Raw genomic sequence first — 17,175 nt, 5'->3', positions numbered from 1 at the left:
GGAGTGGGATTGCTGGATCATATGGTAAGTCTGTTTTGAGTTTTTTAAGGAACCTCAATACTGTTCTCCATAGTGGCTGCACCAATTTACCTTCCCACCAATACTGTAAGAGGGTTTCTTTTTCTCCACACCCTCTCCAGCATTTATTATTTATAGACTTTTTAATGATGGCCATTCTGACTGATGTGAGGTGATACCTCATTGTACTTTTGATTTGCATTTCTCTAATAATTAGCAATATTGAGCATCTTTTAATGTGCCTGTTGGCACATTAATGTGCCAACTTTTAATGTGCCTGTTGGCATTAAAATAGACATTTTCTATTTCTCTGTCCATTTTTTGATTTATTTTTTGATATTAAGCTGTATGAGCTGTTTGTGTATTTTGGAAATTAGTTCCTTGCTGGTCACATTGTTTACAAGTATTTTCTCCCACTCCATTGGTTGTCCTTTCATTTTGTTGATGGTCTCCTTTGCTGTGCTTTAAAAGCTTTTAAGTTTAATTAGATCCCATCTGTTTATCTTTGTTTTGATTTCCATTACTCTAGGAGGCAGATCCAAAAAATATTGCTGTAATTTATTTCAAAGAATGTTCTATGTTTTCCTTAGGAGTTTTATAATATCTGGTCTTACATTTAGGTCTTTAATCCATTTTGAGTTTATCTCTGTATATGGTGCTAAAGAATGTTCTAACTTCATTCTTTTACATGTAGCTGTCCAATTTTTCCAGCAGGGTAGTGGAAATTTTGAAAGGGATTGGATTAAATCTAATACATTAATCTAGAAATAAGCAGTCTTCTTTTTAGATAATACTTTTCTTTTCTAGTTTAGTTAGTTTCTAGGTCTCAGCAAATTTTTGAAATTTTCTTCATATGTGTCTCATCTAAATCTCATTAAGGTTATTCTTAATTATTTATTATGTTTTGTTTCTATCTTGAGTGGGATCTTTTTCCTATTATATTTTCTGTTTATTACTTGTATATAGGAAAACTGACTTTTCCAAAAAAGTGTTTATTATATGTCTTGCCATTGTACTTCTCTCTCAGTAGTTGAAAAAACTAGAATTAAGTCTTTGGGGTTTATTTGTATTTTCTCTAAATAACAATGCTTTCATTTCCTTATATGATTATCTGTGTGTCATATCCCAACACACTGGCCAAAATTTCAAAATAATGTTAGATAATATAGTGATAGTTGGTAGAGTGACCTTGTGGTTCCTGTGTTTATAGCAGTGTTTCAGTGCTTCCTAGTAGGTTGGATGGGGACACAAGATAGATACACTACCATATTACAGAATTATGCTTGACCTTACTAGAATATTTTGTTTTAATTAACAGACTTTACTTCTTAAAGAGATTTTAGAGTTACAGAAAAACTGAACAGACAGTACAGAGCTCCTATATACTACTCGTGCCCTATTCCCCTACTATTAGCATCTTAACACTTGTGTGGTGCCTTTGCTACAACTGATGGACCAATATCAACCCTTTATTACTAACTAAAGTCCACAGATTACACTAGCGTTCACTCTGAGTTGCATGGTTCTGAGTTTTGAGAAATGCATAATATCACGTATGTATCTTTACAGTATCATGCAAAATAGTTTCCCTGCCCTAAAATTCCCTTGTGCTCCACTGATTCATCCCTTGTTCCCTTCCCCTAAGCCCTGGCAACCACTGTTCCTCTTTATTGTCTCTATAGTTTTACAGACTTTTCCAGCTATCATCTAGTTGGAATCACATGGTATTCAGACTTTTCAGTTTGGCTTTTTCACTTAGCAGGATGTACCTGAAGAGTCTTCTATGTCTTTTTGTGGCCGAATAGCTCATTTCTATTTATTGCAAAATAATATTCCACTGGGTAGATATACCACTGTTTGTTTACCTCTTCACCTTTTGAAGGACATATTGGTGACTTCCAATTTTTAGCAACCATGAATAAAGCTGCTATAAACATTCATGTCTAGGTTTTGTTTAGACATAAGGTTTACACTCATTTCAGTAAACACCAAGGAGCAAGACTGCTGGATCACATGGTAAGAGTATGATTAGCTTTCTAAGAAACTGCCAAATTGTGTCCCAAAGTTGCTTTCTACCAGCAGTGACTGGGAACTCTTGTTGTTCCACATCTTTGCTGGTATTTGGTATTGTCATTGCTTTGGATTTTTGCCATTTATACAGGTATATAAAGGTATGTGATTGTTACAATTCACAGTTCTCAATTTTCAACATATGATATTGAATGTGTCTTCATATGCTTCTTTGCCATTTGTGTGTCTTCTGTGGTGTGGTGTCTGTTCAGACCTTTTACCCGCTTTTTAATTGCACTGTTTGTTTTCTTACTGTTGACTTTGAAGAGTTCTTTTGATATTTTGGATACAAGTCCTTTAATAGATATGTTTTCCAAATACTTTCTCCCAGTATGTGGCATGTCATCATTCTCTTAACGTGCCACAGAGCAAAAGTTTCTTAATTTTAATAAAGTCCTACCTACCAATTTTTTCATTTGTGGATAATGCTTTTGTTTTGTTGTATCTAAACACTCATTGCCAAATCTAAAGTCACAGAAATGTTCTCCTCTGTTATCTTCTAAGAGTTTCACAGTTACTAATTTTATATTTAGGTCTATGATCCATTTTGAGTTAATTTTTGTGAAACATGTAGTCTTTGTCTAAATCCTTTTCTTTTTTTTTTTTTTTTTTTTTTTGCCTGTGTATGTTCAGCTTTTCCAGCACCATTTGTTGAAAAGACTAGCCACTGAATTGCTTCTGCTCCTTTGTCAAAGATCAGTTGACTGTATTTGTGGAGTTCTATTTCTGAGCTGATTATTTTGTTCCCATTATCTGTCTGTTCTTTTGTTGACACTACACTGTCTTGATTACTGCAGCTTTATAGTAAATCTTTCAGTTTAGTGGTGTCTGTCCTCTGACTTCATTCTTCTTTAATATTATGGTGGCTATTCTGGGTCTTTTGCCTTTCCATGTGAACTTTACTATCTGTTTGTCAATATCCACAGTTACTTCCTATGATTTTGATTGGAATTGCATTAAATCTATAGATCAGGTTGTAAAGAACTAACATCCTAACAATGCTGCATCTTCCTATCCATCTTCTTTCCCAATCTTTCATTTCCCTCTTGTCTACTGCATTAGTTAGGACTTCTAGCACAATGCTGAAAAGGAATTTTAAAAAAGGGATATCCTTTCCTTGCTCCCCTCCTCTTAGGGGGAAATCATCTAACATCTCAACATTAAGTACAATCTTAGCTATATTAGCTATAAGGTTTTTTACACATGTTCTTCATAAAGCTGAGGAAGTTCCCCTTTATTCCTTGTTTGCTGAGTTTTTTTAATCATGGATGGGTATTGGATTTTGTCAATTTATTTTTCTGCATCTACTTTATATGACTTCTTTTACAGTCTATTGAACTGATGGATTTTTGTTGATATTTGAATGCTGAACCAGCCTTACATACCTGGGATATATCCCAGTTGGTGGTGGTGTATAATTATTTTTATATATTAGAGGATTTGATTTGTTAATATTTTGTTGAATATATGTTCATGACAGATACTGGTCTGTAGTTTTCTTTTCTTGTAATAGCTTTCTCTGGTTTTGGTATTAGGGTAATGCTGGCTTCATAAAATGAGTTAGGAAGTGTTCCTTCTGTTTCTATTTTCTGGAATAGACTGTAGAAAACGGGTATGATTTTGTTCCTTAAGTCCCTGGTAAGATTCACCAGCAAGACCATCTAGGCCCAGTGCTTTCTGTTTTGGAATGTTATTAATTATTGATACAATTTCTTTAGTCAATATAGGCCTACTAAGATTGTCAACTTTTCCTTGTATAAGTTTTGGTAGATTACGTCTTTCAAGGAATTGGTCCATTTCATCTAGGTTATCAAATTTGTGGGCATAGAGTTATTCATAGTATTCCTTTGTTATCTTTTTAATGTCCATGGGATTAATAGTGAGGCCTCCTATTTCATTTCTAATAGTAATTTGTATCTTCTCCTTTTTTTCTTGGTGAGTATGGCTAGGGTTTGACCAATTTTATTGACCTTTTCAAAGAACAAGGTTTTTGTTTCATTGATTTTTCTCTATTATTTTCCTGTTTTTAATTTAATTTATTTCTGCTGTGATTTTTATCATTTATTTTATTCTGCCTACTTTGTATTTAATTTTCCCTTCCCTTTCTGTTTCCTAAGGTAGAAGCTTAGATTATTGATTTTAGATCTTTCTCTTTTTCTAATACATGCATTCAGTACTATAAATTTCCCTCTGGACATTGCTTTTACTCATACCACAAAGTTTGGTCAGTTATATTTCCATTTTCCATTTAATTCAAAATATTTTTAAAATTTCTCTCAAGACTTATTCTTTGATCCAGTGTTATTTAGAAGTGTGTTGCTGAGTATCTAAATATTTTGAGATTTTCTATTATTGATTTCTAGTTTAATTCCATCATGGTCTGAGAGCATATTTTGTGTGGTATATTTTCTTTGAAATTTGGTGTGTTTTATAGCCCAGAATGTGGTCCGTCTATCCTGATGAATATTCTATGTGAGCTCGAGAAAAATGTATATTCTGCTGTTATTGGATTAAGTAGCTTATAAATGTCAATTTGATCCAGTTTTCTAATGGTGCTTAGTTCAACTATAATCTTATTATTTGCTTGCTGGATCCCTCAATTACTGACAGATGAATGCTGAAGTCTTCAAATGAAATAGTAAATTTGTCTATTTATCCTTGGAGTTCTATCAGTTTTGGCCTCATACAATTTGATGCTCTGCTGTTAGATGCATATACATTAAGCATTATTATGTCTTCCTGGAGAACTGATACCTTTATCACTATGTAATATATCCCTTTTTATCCCTAATAATTATCCTTGATCTGAAGTCTATTTTGTCTGAAATTAATATAACTGCTCCAGTTTTCCTTTGGTTAGTGTTAGTATATCTTTGTCCATTTTGTCCACCCCTTAATTTTTTAATATATGTGTCTTTATATTAAAAGTGGATTCCTTGAAGAAAACATACAAATCTTGTCTCTTTCTACTTGAGTCTTGTTTTTCTTTCTACTCTGTCCGTCTCATTTTTTAACAGGTGCATTGAGAATATTGACATTTAAGTGATTATTGACACAGCTGGGTTCATGCTTACTGTATTCCTTACTGTTTTCTATTTACTACCTTCGTTCTTTCTTTTTTTCTTTTGACTTCCATTCTTTTTTATCCCACTCTTCTTTAAATTAAGACTTTTAATTTTAAAAGTTCCATTTTCTCTCTTATTTTAGCATATCAATGATACCTATAGTTTGACCTGGATATATATTTTTGCTTCCATACTTCCAAAGGAATCTAAGATTCCCTTGAAGATTTTCAGACAGACTATGGTTAAGGCTGCGCTCCTAACTTGTACACCTGGTTTTCCTCTTACCTCTTTCAGTCTTCTCTGTAGTTTCATCCTCTTCTACCAACACTTACTCATTGTTGAATTTCTTCAAAGCTCAGCCTTGGATTCTTTTCTTTTCTCACTCCTATACTCTCTCCCTAGACCAATGACTCCAATTCAGGATATTTTTCTGCTCAGAGCTCCATGTCCAACTGCCTTCTTCATATTTCTCAAAGGAACCTCAAATTCAACATAGTTAAACTGACTTATAATAATCTTCTGTTCAACAGCCTAGATTTCTATTGATATTCTCAGTTTCAGTGAGTGATAGCATTACCTCATTAATTCTTCAAGCCATAAACTTAGGAATTCTGTATGTGAAATGTGATTCCTATCTCCTGTTGATGTTATCCCCTTTTGAATATTTTCTATCTATCCACGTTTTCCCTCTGCTAATCAAAAATAGTTCTATCTCCTATCTCAATTGTTACAAAAGGTCATTCTTATTCATTCTTGGTCCCTTCCAATTTGGTTTGAGTGATCTTTACAAAACAATAATATGATCATAAAACTAGCCCTATCCCTTCAATGACATCCCTTTATTCTTAGGATCAAAATACAAATCCTTCGGAATAGGGCTACATGTGTCTGTCTCCTGCTTCCCCTTCCATCCTCATCTTGCACTTCCTTCCCATCTGACTCTCTGTGCCAGAGCGATGATGGCCTTCTTTCAGATCTTCAGATAAATATGTAGGGCTTTCTCCAAGCTCATGACTTCTCCCTAGAAAAACTTTTCCCAATATTTGCCTCAGTAACTTCAGATCACAGCTCAAATGCTCCTCCTCTGGAAGTTTCCCTAATCCCAGATTAGGAGAGCTTCTTTGGTATACGTTCTCTAGGAACTGAATTCCTATACTTCGTAGCGTTTATCTCAGTTTGTAATTATCACACATCTCTGTGATTATTTAATTAATGTGTACTTCTATCGTTAGACTGGAAACTCTATGCTTACTACTATAGTCCAAGTGTAGAGTCTTAATGAAAGTTTGTTGACTGAATGAATGAATGGTCAACTACTCAAATCCCAGCACTTGCATTGCAATGAGCAAACCAGTTTTGAATCTTGTCTGGGAAAAAGGGACAATTCTAATTGGTGTTGGCTACAGTCCTATTTAATTTCTCAGAATACAAATATGTTTCAATATCTCTTCTGTGTCTTTTATTTTACTAAGTTACTTCTGTTCTTTTCAGTGATTTGACCAGGCAGCTCAAATATATGAAACAAAGCCCATTATCCCCATTATAAATTGATTCACATTTACCAGACCCACTGATCTTCTGACCTGAATGTCAGTTTTTAGGTGCTGTTAAGCCACTTAGTCATTTATACTACAAATCTTTTCTTGTATGAAGTCTAAGATATTGTCTCTGCTGTTGTCATAGTTCTGTTGACATATTTATCTTGACTTAAATGTGTTCACCATTAAGATCAAATTAGTTTTAATTCTATTTCACTTCATCTAATATTACTTGCTCAATGATTACACCTTTGAGTATATGACCTTTGGTTAATATAGCTTAACAAATATGCATTAAGTAGATATAATACGGTAGACATTATACTAGAAAAGAGGATTGCAAAGGTGAAAAAAAAAAGGTCTCCGGCTTCAAGGAATTACAGACTTTTTGAAAGAAAGATATTTAGAGATGCCTCATTTTTTTTAATCAAATAAATATTAGAATTGGGATAGTAGGTTAAAAGATACAAAATGGATAAAACTGAGAAGAATTTAGTTTGATAAAATCAACACCACATCTAAGATTCTGTATTTAGAAAAATTATATATATAGGCAAATCTTATTCTTTGGAAGTTATACATAGATTTAATATCTAAAGGAAGACATGAACACAGTTTGGTTACAATAGCTCTTTTTTTTTTAACCTTTGAGATGCTCTTTATTTTTTTTAAACACTTTTTTATTGAGTGATAGTCATTTTACAATATTGTGTCAAACAACAGCTCTTTGTGAGAATTTCCCACTTGCTACTAGCTAAGTGAATTATGCAAAGGCCACCTATAAACTTGTGTGTCAACTGATGGATAAGATCAACCCAATAGTTTGAAAGACTATACTGTACTGTAAACCTTAGAAGCATGTTACTGCACACTGCATCTGATACTATTGGCCAGAAGAATGACTTCATAGGCAATAAAGAATATATTGTGAGAAAGAATGTGTGACAAGGTATTTCATTGTCACAATTCATTTTCCATGGAAACTCTATAATTGAGTCACGTTTAAGAAATCATGATGTAAGTTTTTGTATTACTGACCTACCAGCAGTTCTGTCATGTTTCAACATTTTGGCCCATCAGTTGTAGGATTTGCCTTCTCTGTATGTTTTTTTTTTTTTCTTTTATAGAGTTGCCCTCACAAATGTGATTGTGTGTGCTGGGGTTAGGGGAGCAGTGTAAGAATTATTACATGAATAGAAAGCCATTAATAAAATTCTGAGATTCAGTAAAACAGAAGCATCTTTGTTGAAAATAAAATGTGTAGTTTTAACAGTTCCAGACAAACGGGACCAACTATGACTTCATGAAACCAGGAGGGCACTAAAAATTATATCCACAGCAAAATATTCATTCTTATAATTAGTTGCTCATGATAAATGCTGCTTTTAAAAATATATCAACCACAGCACAACAGGGCATTAATAACAGAAAGGTAAATATACACTATGAGAAAAACACAATTAGAAAAGTATAAAGATAGACTTACTGGTTCTCCTGCAAGCCCCCTGTCTCCTGTACTCCCAGGCGGTCCTTGTAAACCCTGAATAAACAAAGGCAAAACTTGAAGAAAAAGTGATGCTTGAAAATGCTTTAGTCAGTTTCTCTACCTCGGCTTTCCTTCAAGATCCTCTGATCTAATTTTCTGCCTACCTCTATCCTTTGTTTTTTTCTTCTGTGGTAAAATATACGTAACATAAAATTTATCATTTTAACAATTTTTAAGTGTACAGTACTATGGCATTAAGTATATATTCACACTGCTGCACTACCATCATCACCATCTATCTTCAGAACTTTTTATCCTCCCAAACTGAAACTCTGGACCCATACCTTAACTCCCTGTCCCCTGCCCTCTTCCCCTGGCAACCACCATTCTCCCTTCTGTTTCTATGACTTTGACTACCTAAGTCAGTCAAATACGGAGACTCATACAATATTTGTTCTTTTGTATCTGGCTTATTTCACATGGCATAATGTCTTCTTCAAGATTCATCCATGTTGTAACACATGTCAAGACTTTGTTCATCCATTCATTCATAAATGAACATTTGGGGTTTTCTACCTTTTGGCTATTGTGACTAATGGTCCTATGAACATTGCTGTATAAGTATCTGTTTGTATCCCTACTTCTCATTCGTTGTGGTATATGCCTAGTAGTGGAATTGACAGATTACATGGTACTTTTATGTTTAACTGTTTGGGGAACCACCAGACTGCTTCCCACAGCAGCCCCACTATTTTACATTCTCACCAGCACAGCACAAGGGTTCCCATTTCTCCACATCCTTGCCAACACGGGTCATTTTTCTCTCTCTCTGTAGGTGTATGCGTTTAATAATAGTCACCCTGGGTGGGGAGTGGTATCTCAATGTGGTTTTGATTTGCATTTCCCTAACAACAAAGTGATTTTAAGCATCTTTTTATATATTTATTGGCCATCTGTATATCTTTAGAGAAATGCTTACTCAAGTCCTTTTGCTCATTTTTTCATTGGGATGTTTGTTTTTGTGTTGTTGAGTTGTAGGAGTTCTTTACAGCTACCTGTATTCTTTTGTACTTAATTCCCAGTCGTTAACAGCGACAAATTATTTTACATTTGGATTTTTTTATACTTTTAATAGCAATATAAAGAGGTTATTTGTTCCCCCCAAAATAATAGCCTTGTGATATGTTAGTAAGTATGACTTATGCCCTTAAAACCTGGGAAGCACAAGGATCTCAGAACCTAGATGACCAGAAATGACCAAATTGAACCTCTCCAATGTCCTTTATTTTCCCCCATTTTTACAACATACTATCTATGGTACCATAAAATTGAGTCTTAGATATGGGGGGTATATTCTAAAATGGTATGTAAAACTCTAAATCAAATTTCTGGTGCTCTTTGATTCTTTCACTCAAAGATTAACTGACCATGTACTGTGTGCCAGACACTGATGACTACTACTGATAAATAAAATATTGTTCCTGTCTTGCAATTTGCCTCCTCTACTCTTCTAATTCCTAACCTTGGGAAGTTACAGCAGGTCACAATTACCATTTTATCTTAAAATCTAAGAATAATATGATATTAAATTGGAGGTAAATACATTTAAAATTCCTAGCAACATACAATCTTCTAAGTTAATAATAATCAACGCTATGTTTAGTTATGTATGATTCTCTGGTTAGAGAAAGGGTACATGTAAAATCTCATGGACTCCCATCTGACTAAGGCTATATCTCAGACATAAAAGTCATAAGCCACTCATGTACTCCAGGCTTCTAAATTAAGAGACAGAATTAATATAAGGGACCCCTCTATGCCTGGTATACCAACTGCAACACACAGCAAAGTTTCAGAACCTTAAATAATGTCTGCCCAGTTTGCTTTGTAGCGAGTGTTTGCACACAATATTAAACTTAGTATGTACTTTTGTGTGTGTGTACATACATATATATATATATATATATATATATATATATATATATATATTTTATTGAAGTATAGTCAGTTTACAATGTTGTGTCAATTTCTGGTGTAGATCAGTATGTACCTGTAATACTGTTAACGGCATACAAATGCCATTTGGTAAAGCTGAGAAAATGATCTAAATTGACTCTTCTATTTTTACTGTAAGAAAAGCACAAACTGGCACAAAATAAAAATTCCCTTGCAGGTTTTTCAGATGCTACTGAAATACATTATCCGTAGTACAGCTCCTCATCCTGTGACTTCAGCTCAGCAATTACGATAATGGTGAGCAGGAGGGTAAACACTACAGTGGCTGCTATTTAGTGAGAGCTTGTGCTAAGTACATAGTGAGTGTCATTTGTTACAACTATAAAAGGTGTCTCATTTAGTGATAGGGAAACAGAGGCTCAGAGAGGTTACAATTTTAATTTAAAATTATTTAAATTTGTACAAAGTCAAGACAGCTGTAAGTGGCAGAACCCTAATCTGACGTCCGTGTGACTCCAACGCCATGCTCTTCTGCTATACAGTAGAATTGCTTTCTACTGATTTCCATGAGAAATTGAGCATTCAGTGTCTTTCCATTTTCAATAAACATGTGTAGAGCATCCTCAAGATCTTATGAGAATCAGCAAGGGAGCACGTAAATGTTATTTCTATTGCTACACTTTCATTTTAGGATCATGAAAACTGTATACATTCTGCTTCATTATCTGGAGAATGGGAAAGAACAGAATACTATATGCTTTTTTGTATCATAAAGATACTGAAATAAATGCTTCTCAAGTAATCTGAGTTCCTACAGGAAAAGCTATTTTTTAAAACTTATTTTTTTTTTAATTGAAGTGCAGTCAGTTACAATGTGTCAATCTCTGGAGTACAGCACAATATCCCAGTCATACAAATACAAGCATATATCCAAGAAAACTATTTTTAAAGAAGAAATGTTACGTGTTTCCACTTCTACCACTGGCCAAGTAGCTCCCATCATACCAATCTATACACAGACAACTGTAAACCCAAGACAAAAACATTAAAAAGAAAAGATCTGAAAGCATTGGAGAAAGACCACAAATAGGCCCAAACTAGAGTAGTGGGATCTACGCTTGAAAGAAGGGAATACAACTAGGTGAGTTTCTGATTTTTTTTTTAACATGGCTTTTAGCCAGAGGATAAACTACACAGGATGCTTAAAATAAAATAGGATAGAAACGCTCTCTGATTGGCTGAATACAGAGTTCATATGGAGAACACAGGGCAGAACTTGGAGTGATCAGAGCTGCTGGAAAGTGATGAAAGAAAGAGCCAGCAAGGGAAAGCCTCAAATTCCAAGTATAAACTTCGCTTACATCTCTTCCTGACGTCTGAGGTATGTATTGGTGTGGCCAACTCCAAGCAGCCCAGACAAGGCTAAGATTACTGAACAGAGATGTCGGCAGCTATCTACCACAGAGGAGAGAGAATCTGGAGTTTTAACTCAGCCAAATTAACTGTCTGACAGACGTTAAAAAAAAGCAATACTCTTCAAAGAAATATAACAGACTTTAGACTCTCTACAATGAGTCATTCAAAATGCTCAAGATACAATTCAAAATTATTAGACAGGAACATTTTCCCATATTTATGAGAGAAGGCAATTAATGGAGACCAAACTCAAGATTACACAGATGTTAGATATATCACACAATGATTTTAAAGTAGCTAATATGAACATGTTCAATAATGTAAATAAAAATATGTTCATGATGAATAAACAAACAGGAAATCTCAGAAAAGAAAAAGCATCTGTATAAAGAAATGGCAAAAATTATAGAAAATTAAATATCCAAATAAAACTGAAAAATACAATATCATTAATAAAATTTTAGTGAAAGGGTTTAACAAGTTAGTGAAGATAGATTCAGGTTGTCCCACCAAAAAACAAGAAAAACAGGAAAAGGGAAGATTGAAATAGGAATGAATGGAGCCCCAGGGACCTAAGGTATGATATCAAAATGACTAACATATATTTAATTGAAATACAAGAAAGAAAGGAGAAGGGAAATGGCAAAGGGAAAACATCTGAAAAAAGCAGAAAGTTGAAAATTTACACACACAAGCAGCTCTGCAAACCTCAAGCTGGATAAATGCAAAGAAAATCCATCGAGGCACAACATAGTCAAACTGCCAAAAGCCAAAGATAAAGAGAAACCCTCAAAAGCAGCCAGAGAAAAATGATACATTATATGTAGAGGAATAATGATAAAGGTAAGCGTAGACTTCTCATTAGAAAGAATGAAGGCCAAAATTAAAGGCATGTCATCTTTACAGTGCAGAATGGAAACCAAAAAAGAAAAAAAAAAGAAAACCCTGCTGACCCAGAATTCTATAGCAAGTGAAAATATCCCTCAAGAATGAAGGTGAAATAAAGAAAAAGCAAGAGAACTCTTACAGTCAAGCAAGAACTTGACTGTAAGAGATCTAAAGGGAGTTCTGTGGCTGCAGGGAAATGACATCATTTAGAAACACACGTCTGCAGAAAGCAAGAAAGAGCCCCAGAAGGAGAAAATGCATAGAGAAATTTTTTAAAATGCTATTTTCTTCCTAAATATCTCTAAAACATGTACTTCATTACAGTAAAGCAGAGAAGATTTTATTTATATTAAAGCAGAATTTAAACCTTGCAAAATGGGGTTTATAACATATATAGATGTAATACATAAAACAAATACAGCATATAAGGCAGGCTGCTGCAAAACACGTTTACATGGTTGCAAGTTTCCAGTCATTATGTTAAGTGTTACTGTATTAACTTTAAGTAGACTGTGGAAAGTTAGGACGTGTACTGTAATCCTTCAGCTGGTGACTGACAAACTACAGTCAGGGGGACAGATTTGGACCATCACCGGATTTTGTAAATAAAGGTTTCTTTGGAACAAACCTACGCTCAATCCCTTACATACTGTCTACAGTCGCTTTCATCCTATGATGACAGAGCTGAGTAGCTGTAAAGAGACCAGATGGCCCGCAAAGCCTAAATTATTTATTCTGTGGCACTTTACAGAAAAAGTTTGCTGACTCCTGACTTAGAATAACCACTTAAAAGTAACAATGAGATGAAGTATAGTTAAGAAGCCAACAGCTAAATTAAAATGGAATTCTCAAAATTATCCAATGCCTAAAGTAGGTGCTGAATACCACTGTGACCACCACAGAGGAACAAGTCATAAAATGGTAGACCTAAATGCAACCATATCAATAATTACATTAAGTGGAAACAGAGCAAATGCTAATTTAAAGGCAGAGGTTGTCAGAATGAATAAAAGAGCAAGATTCAACTTTAAGACACTCACTTTAAACATCAAGATACAGATGGGCTGAAGATAAATGAATGACAAAGATATGCCATGTAAACAGTTGGAGAGACTTACATATCAAGTAAAGTAGATTTCAAAACAAAAAGCAAACCAAGGAATTAAAAAGTATTACCGGAGATACAGAGGAACATTTTATAATGATAAAAAGGTCAGTTGATTGGGAAGCTATAATAATCATAATATGAATACCCTAAAAATAAAGCTGCAAAATATATGAAGCAAAATTTGACAGAATCAGAGACACAGAGAAATACAAAGTCATACTTAGAGGTTTAACACTATCTTATTAACTAAAAGAATATTGATAAAAAAAATCAGTGTTGTATGAACTGTTACAGTTTTCATATGATTTAGAAAACTAAAAACAGTTATCTAGACTTTATCACCCTAATAAGATAATGAATTATGTCTTTTCCTCTTGATTTTCCCTTTGAGTCAGATCTACACGTGAGTGGAAGGCAAATATAGGAAACAATGTTGGCCAATGGGACAAAGATACTTTTCCTGTTTATCTCGATTTGGCAGAGTACTATATGTGTTACTAACTTTCATTTAATACCTAGCTTTAGAATTATGAAAATTTAGAGCTGTCTGTTTATTTTACAGATGAGGAAAATATGATCCAGAGAGCTAAGGAATTTAACCAAGACTGTACTGCTACTAGGGGTGCGCACTATAACAAAGGTCAGCCTAACCTCCAATATACCTTTTTATTATACAGCACTGCCTGCTTGTTGACAGTGCATAAAATGCCTGGAGACACTGGGATTACTGCGCAGGATCAAGTAAATCCTTGAGGCCATCTGGAGTTCTTGGCTTGATTGATTCTAGCTTCCCTAAGATCTCAAAGTCTATTTTGGTTCAGTCAAGACGAAGGAGAAGATGTAGGTATAGAGCTAAGTAAACCTCAACAACTAATATTGACTCATGATTTACTGTCTGAACCATGTCATCTATTAAGGTAACTTTGCTCTTCCAGTAGTCTGTGAAACCTGCCATAAGCTACAGTTACAAATGGTTCTAGTAACTTTTGTTTGACTGAGGAAATAAAACTATTAAAATTTACATTTATCCAGGCATATCTGATAGGCTGAAAATGAATGTAAAATTCTAAGGAATGTCAACAATGCACAAAATGATTAAGTACTTTTATTTCCCTCAGCCTCATTTTTCTAAAGTAAGAGGAATGAACTTGATGAATTCTAAATTTCTCCACTCACTGCAACGTATTAGTTTTATATACAGTGTAGCAAAGTGGAAACAATCTACCGAAATATGATTTACCTTAATTTAGTACAACTCATGATGAATATTAATACTCAAGGAACGTTCTTTGGGGATGACTTCAATTAACAATATATGTCACACACAAGTTCTTTCCTAGATACAGTCATTTTTCTCTTTTAGATCAACTATTTCAGGTTTGACCAGGAGAATATAATAATGCTATTATGGAAAACAACAGGCAGGGGGCAGCAGATCTCACAGAGGAACAAGTAAATGCAATGACATTAGTGATAATTACTATAGCAGCTAAAATTTTTTTTTGTCCTATGCTTTTCTGACTCTGCAGTTACAGTATATTTAAATTATGGTCTAATTTTATGACTTTAAATTATACATATATGTGTATGACAAATCACAATGTCATTAAAATTATGATTACAAATGAAAGTAATTAAAAAACCTATATATTTAGGCTCTTTTGCTCAAAATTATATATATATATATATATATTTATATGTGTAGTATCTTACGTCTGTGTGTATATAATTCTCTCTTCTTTTTTTTTTTTTTAACATTTCTCTCCCTCGGTGATGATAACCACAGACCTTATGTCTCAAGGAAAAAAAAATGTATAATTCTGAGGTTTTTGATGGCAGAAAAATATTAAGCATTATATGAAAACTCTTAGAGCAGTGTCATGGGAAAACATGATGACACCCAGAGCTCCTCACTCCAAGGGTCCAAACAACACTCAAGTTGAGTTAAAACAAAACTAGGGAAGAAGCCTCAAAGAAATTTCTTCTGTTAGCCTTATTAATATTTATTATATTTATACGATACCACACCACTTTATCTTGAAATGGATTTTACAGAAAAACAATCATAACCGAGGTGAAGTAAAAGTAACAGTTATCACTACCAGTTTATAGACAGGTACAAAAAAGACCCAGAGTGAGTAAGCTGCTTGCCCAGATAGAACCCTGACCTAATGATAATGAGGAAAAAACTTGTATTCTCTTAGCTTGATAACCCGATTACTAAACAAGAGTTGCGTCAGAGAACAAATCAGATAAAATTAGTTTATCGTTTGATTATTTTCAATTACTTACTGGCTTCCCTTGAACGCCTCTCTCTCCGGGGCTCCCAGCCTTACCCTGCACAGAAAGAAGACGCCCAGGTCAAAGAGCTGCCTCCCCAAATATCAGTCACACCCCAAGGAAAGCAGACTTTATACGTTTATCTTTAATGTGAAATGCTTTACTACTTACAGTGAGACCGGAAGGCCCTCGTTTCCCTTGATCTCCTTTTTCACCCTAAAAGAGAATCAATACCAGGTGTGTTATAAGAATGTGCAGTATGGTCTTCCACACGCTAGCATACATTCACATGCCAAAAAGTAAGACATCGAGTATACAGTTCAATAATTCAAAAAAACTCATTTCTGTGTGTGCAGTAAAAACTTTATGCATGTTTCATAGTTAGACTAAGAGAAAATATAGAACCATACTTTTATAAGGAAATACGTAAGTTTTTTAGACAGGTAGGACATATGGGCTCAAAAAAATTTAACTGTACATGAAATGAGAAAATCAATGATTACCTTGGCACCTTGTATACCTTGTTCTCCTGAGAGACCATCTGGTCCTCTTGGTCCCTAGAGATGGAAACAATATCTTGCTGTTAATTTGAAATATTTCTTTACTGTTATGCATCCTTACAAATGGAGGCACTATACTCTTTTCCAGTTGACAGACTTCTTTTGCTTGTTTCTGTGCTATAAACACAGTAAAATATATAGCTGAATATACGGATGAACCTATCTGCATGGGAGAATCAAGCCAGTGTGTTTAGGATTTAATGCCAAGTAGTAAATCACATGACCCCAAAAATAGCTGATTCAGTTGCTGAGGTAGCTACAGTGTAGGTTAGGTTTGTTATTTAAATACTTTGTTCACCTTATCATTTACTCCGCAGAAATCCAGGATTTAGTCTAAAGACAACTCTGAATTAACTTTAATGTAGCTGGCTTGTTTGTTCAGTCTTCTTTTCTATCTTTGGGATGGCACTCTTCTCACTTTATTAGAAAACGAAGGCTGACTGCATTCTTCCCTGCTATACACCTGGCTTGACAACTGAAAGATGGCAAGGGACACAGAAAATGAATAGAAAATGCTGCTGGGAACATTCCTGTAAATTCAAAACTTCTCAGCTAAGTTGCTATCGATATTAATTCAGAAATTAGTCGTGAAGAAGCATTAGCAGCAAAAGTCATTCTCTAATAAGACAGTATATGTTCCTTGTCCTTGGAAGACCTTAAAGTCCCTTTCAAGGGAATTAATTCAATTCCACAACCATTGACTGAACATCTACTGTGGTAAAGGCAGTGCATTAAGCGTATAGGGATGTCAATTGCAAGGTACGGTCAATTACAGAAGTAACTATAATGC

General features: G+C 34.3%; 1 protein-coding gene across 11 annotated transcripts in view; it reads right to left on the bottom strand.

Moving 5' to 3' along the window:
- Nucleotides 1-17,175, bottom strand: part of COL24A1 (collagen type XXIV alpha 1 chain) — a 338,176-nt gene that overhangs the window by 113,737 nt on the left and 207,264 nt on the right. For all 11 annotated transcript variants that reach the window (XM_074376091.1, XM_074376094.1, XM_074376086.1 and 8 more), the window contains 4 exons: nt 16,329-16,382; nt 15,997-16,041; nt 15,838-15,882; nt 8,178-8,231 (listed from right to left, as the gene is read on the bottom strand). In XM_074376091.1, the coding sequence (XP_074232192.1) occupies nt 8,178-8,231; nt 15,838-15,882; nt 15,997-16,041; nt 16,329-16,382 (198 nt within the window). The remainder of the gene's footprint in view (nt 1-8,177; nt 8,232-15,837; nt 15,883-15,996; nt 16,042-16,328; nt 16,383-17,175) is intronic.

The sequence above is a fragment of the Camelus bactrianus genome, chromosome 13, assembly GCF_048773025.1.
Source record: "Camelus bactrianus isolate YW-2024 breed Bactrian camel chromosome 13, ASM4877302v1, whole genome shotgun sequence".
Classification (NCBI taxonomy): Eukaryota; Metazoa; Chordata; class Mammalia; order Artiodactyla; family Camelidae; genus Camelus; species Camelus bactrianus.
This window is presented reverse-complemented; position numbering and strand designations above follow the sequence as displayed.